The sequence below is a fragment of the Schistocerca americana genome, chromosome 4, assembly GCF_021461395.2.
Source record: "Schistocerca americana isolate TAMUIC-IGC-003095 chromosome 4, iqSchAmer2.1, whole genome shotgun sequence".
Classification (NCBI taxonomy): domain Eukaryota; kingdom Metazoa; phylum Arthropoda; class Insecta; order Orthoptera; family Acrididae; genus Schistocerca; species Schistocerca americana.
In genome coordinates, this window is record NC_060122.1 from 765,205,760 (window position 1) to 765,218,965 (window position 13,206).

General features: G+C 40.7%; 1 protein-coding gene across 5 annotated transcripts in view; it reads left to right on the forward strand.

Annotated features, from left to right (window-relative positions):
- The window catches only part of LOC124613896 (inositol polyphosphate-4-phosphatase type I A), a 261,219-nt gene that overhangs the window by 223,981 nt on the left and 24,032 nt on the right, over positions 1-13,206 (forward strand). For all 5 annotated transcript variants that reach the window (XM_047142639.1, XM_047142641.1, XM_047142642.1 and 2 more), the window contains 2 exons: positions 3,192-3,520; positions 4,211-4,342. In XM_047142639.1, the coding sequence (XP_046998595.1) occupies positions 3,192-3,520; positions 4,211-4,342 (461 nt within the window). The remainder of the gene's footprint in view (positions 1-3,191; positions 3,521-4,210; positions 4,343-13,206) is intronic.

Genomic DNA, 13,206 nt, shown 5'->3' on the forward strand with positions numbered 1-13,206 from the left:
CATGTTTCATAAAAGTGATACACTATTGAACTACCTCCTCTTCTATCATGAATCATAGGTGCAGCAAAAACTAATCCCATATAAAATATGGGATTAGTTTTTGCTGCACCTATGTCACTTCTTTGAACTGAAAACTCTCTTCTTAACATATCTGGAACCAACATCTTTCAAAATTCTTTACATTGACGAAGTGCTTATCATTGAAGCCAGTTTTCTCTTGCATAACTGTAACACATTTTTGTGGATGTCGGGCATCCATCATTCACATGGAGCACTTTAAAACATCATTGTTAAAACCATCCATTTGTGTTACAGGTTTGTTGCAATTTCAATGCTTTCCAGGCGACACAAAACCATCTTTTTCTATGGTTTCTACAGTTCTGACTCTTTCATTTACAATTCTCTTTACAGTTCTTGTGTCTTCAAATGTCAACAGTAGGAGGCCCGCTTTCAAATTCATGTTTAAAAAATTTATTAATGTGGTAAGTAATTCACCTTAATGCCATCACCTGACCTTTTTTTTTTTTAAAAATCACACTTGAAATGTTTACAGATACACATTCACTGCTATACTGCTACAAGGAAAAAAAGAAAACAAAAACAAACTGAAAGTTGAATAAGTAACTCAGCTGCCAGGAAGTATGGCAACAGTGCAGCATGTAGGAGCGAGATTCTCGTTGTCTAGTGTAACTCGCTGCTAGCCACTCGGAAAGAGAATGCACATTATTGGCTACCAGTAGATAGTGGACGGGGATGCGCAAAACGGCTGAAAATTGGGTCGCCATCCTACATGACGTGGACTTAAGTAATGACCATTTGAACAAATGGTAATACCCTGACCCACAGCTGTTTGTGCATTTCTGCATTTTAGCTTGTGCAAGCGCTTGAATTTGAGTGTGCAGTGACAGGATCAGATAACTTCAGTGCTAAATAACCCAAAAACGGCACAATTTATTGAATTTTTTTCGTAACAGTTTCTCAACACAACCTCTCATGCCACAAACACCCTGACAAGCATTTCAGACATTTCAGACCGTTTAGGGCCACTCTCTGTATGTTTCCTCATACAACCCCATGGTGGGTAGATTTTTTTTTTTCCAATACAGTTACATGTATGATTTTCAGAAGCCAACGAATCTGGATTTTGTTACAACTGCAGAAACTATTGGGGGGGGGGGGGGGGGGGGGGGGGGACGACAGAAGTATGGAAACACCAAAAATGCAATGCATTACCATGCCTAATATGGTGTACAAAAACTATTGGCATTCAAAACAGCTTCCCGTCATTTCAAAGTGGATAAATACAGATGCTGTGTGGTTTTCAAGGGGATGTTAAACCATCATTCTTGCAAAATAATGGCAAGTTAAGTTAACTATGATCAAGTTAGAGAGTGATCACTTATCCTTCCCTCCAAAGTAGACCACAAAGGCTTAATAATATTGAGATCTGATTTGATTATTGGAGGTGGAACACTCTATCCTCATGCTCCTGGACAATGTGATGAGTGTGAACAGGAGCATTGTTGTCCTGGAACACAGCATCGCCATTGGGGGAAAAAATGGTACCAAGGGATGAACGTGATCAGCCACAATGGTCAGAAAACGCTTGACAGTAATGCAACCTTGCAGAGTAATCATGGGCCCTTGGAATTGAGGCGCCCATACTCGGCTGGCCCAGCTCTTAGAGAAAGGGGAAAAAATAGTATAGCTAGGTGGTTTTCTTTCAAGAAAATGATCTAAAAGTTAGTATTGTGCAGATTATAACAGAGTCTGAACTGTAAATTTTTTATGGCACTTACAAATCACTGTGTGTCCACCAAAATATTGAAAATACTCCATACTTCCAGGGGTTAGTCCCCCCCCCTCCCCCCTCCGCCACCCCCCTTCCCGGCTAGGTCAGAAAATGGATACAGTAACTTGGCAGAACACCTGGAAGCTCACTGTTAGTCAGTTGCACTGAGAAAACATGAGAGACCACAGAGTAAAAGTTGTCTTTGTATCAAAAGGAAAATTCTGTTTAGAAAACCATAAAATTATGAGTCAGAATTGCTGGGCGGTACTTTTCTCTTTTTTCACTGCTATCTTTCTGTTATTTCCTTTCCTCAGTAATTAAATACCCGCTAACCCCATTATCCACTTCTGTAGTTTAGTGGTCAGTGCCCCCTGACTGCTATGTGGATCTGGGGTGCTTTCACAGTACTACCAAGAGGTGAGAGGACTGGGAAGGGGGTATGCTCAGTCTAGTGTGACCAGTTGAGAAGGAGTGGGTCTGAGGTTTGGATAACCAACAATGGCTGGGAGAGCAATTTGCTAACCCCATGGACCTCCATATTTCATCCAAACCAATGCTGTAATGTAGAGGATGAAGTGGTGGCTGGGCAGAATCACATGCTTCTTGGACCCTGATCATGGAGTTACTTTGATAAATAAACTTTGTGATGTCTCTTTTACTGATACTTCATGAAAGTTGAAATTCATTCTGTTCCTTTTCAGCAGTATTGTAGATCATCATAAATCTATTGTTTGTTACAGCAGTAACCAGGCAGAGATGATAACTGAAATATGATTTGATATTCAGTTGTACTCATAAAACGGGAGGTGTGAGAGTAATAATACCCTGTTTTCTTCACTTACCTGTCACCTTATGCTCAACGTGCAGCAGGATATAAATTTTAATTATACATGGCATTATGCTGGGCATTAGGGATTTGATCTTTGGAATGTATTACCAAACAACCCCAACAGGCCACAAATTTTAAAATGTGTTGGAAATTTTATCTTAGTTACATATTTGTATTTGTAATAATTTTATTCTGTCAGTGATACTTTTGTCTTATAGGAATTAGGCTATGGTCCAAAGCATATTTCCCTGCCTAATGTCCATAAAACAAAAACCATTGACAGAAGTACCACACAGGAAAGCCTGCATTGTACGATAACTTTCATTGTTTTTTATGTTCACCATATCATTCAGTTTAAACTAAGCTAGAAAGTTATGCTTACTTTTATAAAATAAGTGATCACTTAAAATAATGTAGTTATTTTTTGGAGATGTGGGTACTTATTAAACAATTTGTCATGTAAATATACTGCTTGACATGACAGAATATTTAAGGTTTCTTGTTGTGGATAAGTAAAGTAACATATGTGAGACCATGTCACAATGAAGGAAGGATTATTACTGTGTTCAGATCAGGTAGCCAGCAGCAAGAAGCAGGACAGCCACAGCTGCCAGCTCCCCGTGTGACAGGTTCCCGGACTGCTCTGACTGTGCTACTTCCTGTCCCCGATGCCGTCTATTCCATGCTACCACTGTCACACCCAGGGGCTGACACTGTTTCATTTAACATCACACCGGTTTATTTCAACATTGGAATTAATGAGATGGCTACTTTGGCTGAAAGCCTGGGCAGCACTCGGCCACAGGAGAAGAGCAATGTTGATAATTTTGACCGTTTAAATGAGTATTACCATCGTTTCCGCAAGTTAAATATACCAGCCGACATGGCAGGTCATAGAGGTAAGATTAGTATGAGGAATGCATGCTAGCTATAATTCTGTTATTTACTTATTCAAAACCAAATTAGTTTAGTAAACTACGTATGTTCATTGTATTGTTGGCTGGCTATACAAAAAAGTAAACTTCCTGTCTAATGTCCCAGTTGCTGATTAGACATGAAAACATAATAACTCTCTTTCTCTCTTCCTTGGGCTAGTAACAATAAGGATAATATTCTGCAAAAATAGTTGTCTGACACATAGAAGGATACAGTTATTAGAATTTTGTTTATTTCATAAGTGTTGGAAATTCGAGGATGGAATAAGAATAATATGAAAAAGAACACCCAGGTGTTGAGCTGCAGACAGGCAAAGTGAAAAAGACTGCTAAACACTTAAGATGTCAGACAAAAATCTTTCTTCCAAAATGGAAAATACTCATACAAACACAACTCACTCACTCATCAGGGGACTGAGGACCAGTGCCTAGAGATAGCAGTCATGTGCTTGTGTGTATGTGTTTTCTGTGTGAGACTTTTTAGTCTGAAAGCTGAAATGTGTGGCAGTCTTCTTCATTGTGTGTGTTAGCGAATCAACAGCCTCTATGTGGTAATGATTTTTCCTTTTCATAATGTTGTTATAAATGAAAATAATGATTTAATGTATATACTCACAACATTTGCAGCCGATCTTATTCATTATTCATTTTCAGGCCAGTCTTGTGCTCCATTACAAATGAATCTTGGAGATCTGGTGGAGAAACTTCGTCAAGCTGTTCATACGAGACAGAGCAAGAATGTTCAAGTCCTGCATTTATCATCTCACATCTGCCGAAGGATGAAAGGTAATGGCCATGTAAGAGATCATAGGGTTGGTTGCCTCATATTGTATGTTCAGATACTCTAAGCAGACAGCAATACAAACCAGAAACAAAAGCCACTTAAATGATAGCTTTCAGAAGAGGTGGTTTTTTTCATCACACAACAGAAGAGAGGAGAGGTTTGGAGGAAACAGAACTGCTTGATAATAAATTAGGAAAGTCAACCATTAACCTAGGTTGTGGAAAATGCAGCAGGAAAGTGCAAGAGGCAGTTTAAATTCTCGTTGTGTCTGTTCTTCATTTTATCATGTCTTTTCCAGGATTTGCTTCTTTTTTCCTTCTATTCTTTATCTTTTTCATCTGTCTTGTAGACTGTCCTGTTTTCCATTTCTGTAGCTTTCAAACTTGTTTATTGTTAGTTCTACTCTTATCATGATTCACTTGATTCAAATTTGGGATTACTTTGCTTCGTTATCCTGGAATTGCCTTATTTCTCCATCTTGTCCTCTCTTTGTGATATGGAGGACAATCTATTTAGAAAGATTTTATGGTTTAAATAATGAAAAGTGGGCCAGTTACTTATTTTTTCATGCTTAGCACAATGTATTTGAGAATTTATTCTCATTTTTAATTGTGTTTGTTTATATAAATATTTTATGTTATGTTTGCATGGAGACTATCTGCTTCTCTTGCACTGTGTCTTTTTTAGGTTATACTGCAATCAGAAAATCAGACAAAATAAATCTTGGAGTACTTTCTATATTCTAATGTTAGGGATAGTATTTTGTGATTTTTGAAATTTTCCCGGTGTAAAGAGTTTTTCATAAAGGTCTGGGACTGCAGCCAGATATTGTCGACTTTTTGCCATAACATTTCAACTGACAAACATTCAGCCACCTTAAGGTGAGTTTTTTGCACTGCAGATTGCTAGTTCACCTCACTAATTTTATCCCAGAAATTGTCACAAACACATGTGCAAAGGCAGCTGCTCATGAGTGACCTCTGTTGAATTGGCGTCACACATTCAGAAATCAGATAAGTTACGTAGTAAGTGAGTGAGATTGTTAGTTTCATTCTATTTTTTACTGAAATGCTGGAACAATGGCCTCACTCCGAAGTTTGCTAGAGTGACACATTTTATCAAGACCAGACAATCTTCAGAGTATGACTGCATGTCAGGAATTATTGCGAGAAGATGCTTTTTGATGCTCCATTGTTAATTTAATAGATAAGGTTTTGGACAATGTGTTGCTATCAGTGCACACGAATGGCAGGAACTTGCACCTACACCTACAACCTTGCCTTTAACTGATTTCATTAGTGTGGTGGAAGAAGCCTTTAGACCTCTTCCAGTGATGCTGCAGAGGAATTAAGATGTGAAATATGTCTTGCCCTTACAAGTACCCCACCTTAGAACCGTAATGTTTCCTAGAAGAGTAATGTCTGCTCCATGGAAAGGGTTACACCATGCAAACTGTGAGATGATTCTCACTTGATAGACCTTCCTGCAGATAAGAGAAACGTCATTGTGCTGTTGCCACTTGAGATATCTGACCAGAAGCTTCATAACTTGTTAAGTGAACCAGTGTACTGGAAGACTGATAAAGACCCTACAGGTTGAGTAGAAAGAAAAATGACAGTGTTGCTGAATTCTTCTTCCCTTCTGCAAGAAGTTGTGAAAGGCTTACAACCCCACACCTCTGTTCCACCACAGTAATGTGGTCTTCCAAAGATACACAAAGGAGGTCTTCTATTACATCCTATTATGAACAATATCAATGCTCCAACTTATGACTTAGCTGGACATCTAGCATCTTTACTGAGATATTTTGTGCTCACATCATGTTTGTACCTCCAGTGACTTTGTTAATAGACCAAAGTCATTTTGACTCAGTGAGTCACACTTACTGGTACCATTGATGTTGTCTCACTCTTCACTAGGATTCCTCATGTGGATTCACCGTCACTATCAGTAGTAAGTTCAAAACTGGTATAACAGCACTAGTCCATATACCCTTTCCTCAACCTACTTTTTATTCAACATCTAACATTTTGAGCAAATTGATGAGGTAGGCATGGGTAGTCCTCTCTCCCCTCCAGTAGCAAATTTTTTTAAGACTGAGGAGAGGGCACTTGATTTGATAGAACTTAAACCAAAAACCAAAAGTGTTCTGGTGGTGGATGATATGTTTGTAGTGGGGCCCCACAGCATCATGCTTTTTGCAACGCGTCAGAAGTCTATCGACGAGAATATCAAGTTTACAATGGAAGTGGAGAAGGGCAGCTGTTTATAATTTTTGAATATTTTGGTCAGTCCAAAAATGGATGGATCATTAGGGCATTCCCTTCACCATATGCCTAACATATTGATCTGTATTTGCAGGCATTTAGCTGCCACCACCCATCACAAATTATGGGCATCCTTCAAACATTAGTGCACCAGACACATGCTGTGTCTGATTGAGGCAGAAGAAAGAAGCTGGAACACCTATAGCCAATGTGAAAATATAATGGATATTCTCCACATTAGATTAGCACAGCTTTAAGCAAGAAGAAACATGATCACCCACAAGACCAAGAGGAGAAGGGCCACTTCAGATCCAGGGCATTCCTCCCTTACATTGGCAATATTTCATCAAAATTAGGCAGAACATTAAGGAAATGTCATGTCAGAGTAGTCTTCCACCCAACTACAGATACCAGTGCTCTTCTTGGTTTGGCAAAGAATGATCTGGGATTGTGGAGGGCTGGAATCTACAGTATACCTTGCCAGTGCAGCAAAGCCTATCTTGGTCAGACAGTGTGCACAGTGCATGAAAGATGTGTTGAACATGATTGTCACACTTGCCTTTCGCAGCCAAGTAAGTCAGCCATAGCTAAGAATTTTATCTTTACATTCTCTGGATTATTCTGCCATGGATATTTTGGCCTCAAAGAGATCCTTCTGGGATTCAATTAATAAGGAATTGGTGAAAATCCATTTATGGCAAGACCTTATTAATCATGACGATGGCTTTCAACTGGATAAGGCATGGCACCTGGTGATTTCTGTATCTTCAGAAAGAAAACATTTTGTGACCAATGACACTGCTAGCAGGAGAAACATTTTTAAAAAAAATTAAATGATTTGTTATCTAGTTTGTCAGGAAATTTTTCTTCCTTGCCTTATGTGGTGTACAAAATTTCCAACTCTTCATTAAATCCATTGTAAGTGATTTGTGGAAGTGGTGGAATATCTTAATATCTTCCAGCAGTCAATAACGGTAAAGTAATTTTATAATTGACAACAGTGGAAAATTTAGGATGTAATAATGACAGTATTGTGAATCTGAACCAAAACAGAAAAGTTTCCTTATCCCTATCCAGAACCCAGTACTGTTCTTACATTGTTGCCTAGCTCATGGAATCCCCACAAATGGCTGTACCATCACCAGAAGCAACTCCTCCTTCCACAGTGTTCTCTGTCTGTTCAAATTCTGCCAGTCCATAGCCCTCAGCTACCAAGTCCTCCAAAACCATGTAAATCAGGCCCAAACCTCCTAGCAGTATGTTCTCTCCACCTGTAAAATCTCCTGCTGTGCAATCCCTAATTCCTGCATCCCATCTCTCATACTGAAACTCTTGCCCTCCAGGAGCTAGAGCAGCAAGCACAGTGCTACCTCAAAAAACTCCAACCGGTTCACCACCTTGGACTACCACTATCTGCGACCTATACAACAACCTCCAAATGTCTCCAGCATCCCCTGATAGCAACAAACCCAACCTCACTGACCTACTATTATATCACACCCTTAGAACCTCCTACTCACCACCATACAGAACCCAAACCATAAACGGACCCAAAAACAGTAATAAATCTTCCTCCAAAAGCCTTAGACCGACTGGAGTATCAGACCTTACAAAAGGCCCTTACCTTTTCCCCACTTACAAATTCAATCATTCTGAACGTGTTAAAGACCTCTTCATCAGCCGGTTCCTACAATGGAAAACTTTTTGCCACCACCCCTACCAATTAAACTCAACCTAGTGCCAATATTGATCCATGACCTACTCTGTTCACTCCTCCATCCAGCTGTGATCACCCCCACCGCCATCCAAATCACTCCCTGTTAACTTTCCAGAATTTCTTAACCTCAAACCTTGCCTCACCACCATTTCACATATCCCTTAACATGCAAACTAACCTTTCATCCACTGAAAGAACCACTATCCACCATCTTAAAACTGATCCCAACTTCATAATCCTACCTGCTGACAAAGGCTCCACCGCTGTTGTTTTAAACTGCAGATATTACCTGATGGAGGGGCTCGCCAGCTGTCAGATTCGTCCACCTACAACTAGCTACAGTGACACCATTTCAGAAAGCCAACAGGATCTCCAGTCTCTCCTTAATAGGCCATTCCAGAATGTGTCCCCTGAGTCCCTCTCCCTCTTACCTATTACCACTTACCTCTACCTCCACCTCTACCTCTCCCCTCTTCACTCTCCCCTCCCCCTCCCCTCTTCCCTCTCCCCTCTCCCCTCTCCCCTCTCCCCTCTCCCTCTCCCCTCTCCCTCTTTCCTCTACCTCTCCCTCTCCCCTCTACCTCTCCCTCTCCAGCCCCTCCCCTCACTCCTACCACTCACTACACTCCTACCTTCTGCATGCTTCCTAGTTCTTAAACCCAATCGATTACAATGCCCCATTGTGGCTGGCTACTGTGACCCCACTGAGAGAATCTCTGCTCTGACCCACACCTTCAGCCTATTACCCTCCCCATTTGAGAGAATCTCTGCTCTGACCAACACCTTCAGCCTATTACCCTCCTGTATAAAAGACAGAAACCATTTCTTCCTCTGACTCTCTGGAGTTTCTATTCTTTTACCACACAACATCTTGCTTGTCACTACACCAATCCGTAATGCCCATGATCATGCCATTATTGAGCACCAACTTTCCCAATGCCTGACTCTCTTCAAACTTACAAGCTCCTTTCTGGTCATCATGACCAAATATATCCTCACTCACAATTACTTTGCATTTGCAGGCATGATGTACAAACAAATCTGTGGTAACCATCATATGCCAACTTATCCATAAGTCATCTTGAGGAATCCTTCCTAACCACCCAGAGTCCCAAACCCATCATCTGTTTCAGTTAGTGAAGACATCTTCATGAACCGAATTGAGGGTGAGGACACCTATCCACATTCCTCGAAAACCTCAAACCCTCTCCCAAATTTGCTTTACCTGGTCCTCCTCAACCCATCAAACCACCTTTCTCTGTGTTAACCTTCACCTCAGATATGGCCAAATCAGTACCTCCATCCATATCAAACCTACCTCCACTTTGACAGCTGCCAGACATTCCATACCATGAAGTCCCTTCCTATAGCCATCCATAGCCATTGCATTTGTAGTACAAACAGTCCCTCCCCAAATATAACAAGGGTCTCATTGAGGCATTCACAGATCAAAATTACCCTCCAGACCTTGTACAGAAGCAGATCGCCAGTGCCTTGTCTCTCCAGTCATCACCTCCCACATTCCCACCATCCAGACACAAAGGAGTACTCCACTTGTGACTCAGTACCCCCGGGACTGGAGCAACTGAGTCACGTTCTCCACCAGGGTTTCGACTACCACTCATTGTGCACTGAAATGAGGAATATCCTACCCTGTATGCTTGCCGCCCCTCTCACAATGGTATTCTGGTGCCCACCAAACCTATGCAATATCCTTGTCCATCAGTACTCCAATCCTGCTTGTAATCCCATGTCTCGTGGCTCATATCCCAGCAATAGATCTAGATGTAATACCTGTCCCATACATCCTCCCACCACCACCTACTCTAGTCTGGTCAGAGGCATCACCTGTCCCATCAAAGGTAGAGCTACCTGTGAAAGCAGTCATGTGGTCTAAAAACTAATCTACAACCACTGCATTGCTTTCTGCATGGGCATGACGTCCTGTATCCACATGAATGGCTACTGACAAACTGTGGGCAAGAGACAGCTGGACCACCCAGTTGCTGAACATGTAAACAACAAAATTTGCTTCACGTCAGTGACTGCTTCACAGCCTGCACCATCTGGATCCTTTCTGCCAACACCATCTTTTCTGAATTGAGCAGGTGGGAACTCTCCCCGCAGTATATCATATATTCCCATAACTCCTTTGGTGTCAACCTTTGTTAGTCTCTGCCTTTCACCCACCTATCCCTTCCCCAACTCCCATTCCATCACTACACAGCCTTCTCTTCTACCAATGCACCTGCTGGTCTTTTTCTCTTCCTCTACTTCTTCCCCTCCCCTGCCCCGAGTGCACCCAGCAGCTGTACCCTGACCCCACCACTGCCCTGCATTCCATAAGCATCACTACACCTTCCCCCATCGCTGTGCTATTGTCCCCTCCCCCATCCCAGCCTTCTCCTTACTCCCATCAGGCACAGTTGCTGTTCACAGTCAGACCTCAGCAGTGAGAGACAGTGGTCAGGTCCATGAGTTGTGTGTGTGTGTGTGTGTGTGTTTTCCCCGTTTGAAGAAGGCCTTTTGGCAAAAAGTTCAAATGTATAGCTGTTTTTTTGTCATACCCCTCTGCAGCTCGACGTCTCTTTTATAACTAACAGCTTTATGTCAATGTAATCCAAAGAAATGTAACACTTCAATTGCATACAAACTCTCTGCAAAATCATACTGTCATAATATCTCTTTAGAACATTGATTATAAAAACAAACAGTATGAATGATGATAGGCATGTGTGAGATATTCTGTGTAATGGAGGAGGCACAATCCTTGTAAGTAGACATCAGCATATCAAACAAAAAAGTACAAGATTTAATTTGTCTGATTCCAATTCCATTATGACCTCAAAAAGACAGTGAAAGATAGGCAGAAAATCCTATATCCAAATGTCACAAAAAATATTTATGTGAAGAAATGTGCTATGCTCTTGAAAATGAGAATAAATACTTCAAATGTATTGTGCTGAGCATGAAAAAATCAGTAACTGGTGCTATTTTTCATTATTTAAATCATGAATGACACACTTACAGGCTTTGCGAAAACATCATTTATGCTGAATGAAGTTAAATGTGTGACTTTTGTTAATGCATGTGTCTGCCAACACTTGGTAAGTAAAAGTACTTTTTATCTCTGTTGATATTTCACCTAGTAATACAAGTTGAATTGGGGGCATCCTAGGAGAGTTACACAAAATACCTGAGAACAGCCAGAGCAGTTACTTTTAAAATTTCACAATCATATTCATTTTTCAGTGTTTTATCTGGTAGTGCCATAGTTCTCTGGTTGTTATTGCACCATGAAAGATATTTGTGTATTCTCAGACATTTGATGAGTAATATTTCATTAGATTACAGCATTCAAGAAAAATGCAATAATGATGATGGGCAGGTAACATTGTCAAACTCATTTTAGGGAAGTCTTTAAGCAACATACAAAACATTTCATTCTATTTACACCACAGTGAATCAAATAATGACAACCTTATGACCATGATGTTTGGAACCTGCAGCAAGCTATACATTTGACACAAGACACAAGATGAACATCCAAAAATATCCACTTCAGGCCTTTCATCCTATCAATGGTACCTGGAATAGGTGTGCCAGTATTATCCGTAGGATAGTAGGGCCATGGTTGATTGCTTGCAACACAATCAAATTTATTCTCATATGATAACTAAAGCAAAAACAAACTCATCAACCACTATACAGATAGCCACTGATCATCCAAAAAATGATGACTATACACAAAATGCCATGTTGGTACACCTTTGGCATGAAAAACAGCTGCAAGTCATTATGATATAGATCCTAAAAGTTGTGGTGCGCAGTCAAAAATAGATGCTGCAAAATGACCACACAAAAATAATATAATTTCTGTAGATTATAACCAGATGGTTAGTATGTTCATGACCTTGCACTTTCGATATTCGATATGGGTTTGAAGTCATTGGTACCACATCAGTTAGAATTCATTGTAAAGCTCCTTAAATTCAGCATAGTGATTTTTCAGTTTCTCTTTGTGTATTTCATAAGTAAATAATCCACAGGTGTACTGCCAGTTATTAATATCCAAATAGCACAATATTACAGAAATTGATCCCATCCATTCCCACAGAGGCACATCGACGAGTCAACTGACACAGTATCTGGGATTTGGAGACCATCCCCACTCCATGACAAGAGTCACTGTGGTGGCAGCAATGGCTTCATTAATCCTAGGATTCAGTTCCCTGTGTTTGTTGAAAATTTTGCTCTTGGTCCTAATTAAATCGAGAGCAAAGTTTTCTTTGAGGGGACATTGTACAAGCTGTTAGTAGGGATTGCAATGGGCGGCCTCAACTTGCTGCTTCGGAGTATGTCAACAACACATTCATAATAGGGTACATGGAACAGAAGAGCTGCACAGATTCCTTGTGAATCTCAGCTCCATTCACCTGAATGTCAGATTGATGATAGAGATGCAATTGGATGGTGATCTGAATGTATTGGTGAAGAGGAAGGCAGATGGACCTTTGGGTCACAATATAAATACATCAAAAAAGTTTTGCATCATCCCGGCTTCCAGAACTCCTGAAGATAGATGTTGACTATGGATATTGTATCACAGACACAGTTCATTTGACCGTTCAGAGATGTCACTAAACCCACCCAAAGATGTAAACAACCATGCATGAGTATTGCCTGTTAGATGGAGGAGGTCCGACAGCTGATCAGTTCCAGTCATTACACCAGGAAGGAGGTACACGGCTCTTGATATCTGTAGTTCAACCATGCCTAGACGGTCAATCCGCAGTTCGATCACATCCACTTTGTTACTTTGTGGCAGGAAGGGCTCTCAACAAGGGAAATGTTCAGGCGTATCGGAGTGAACCAAAGCGAT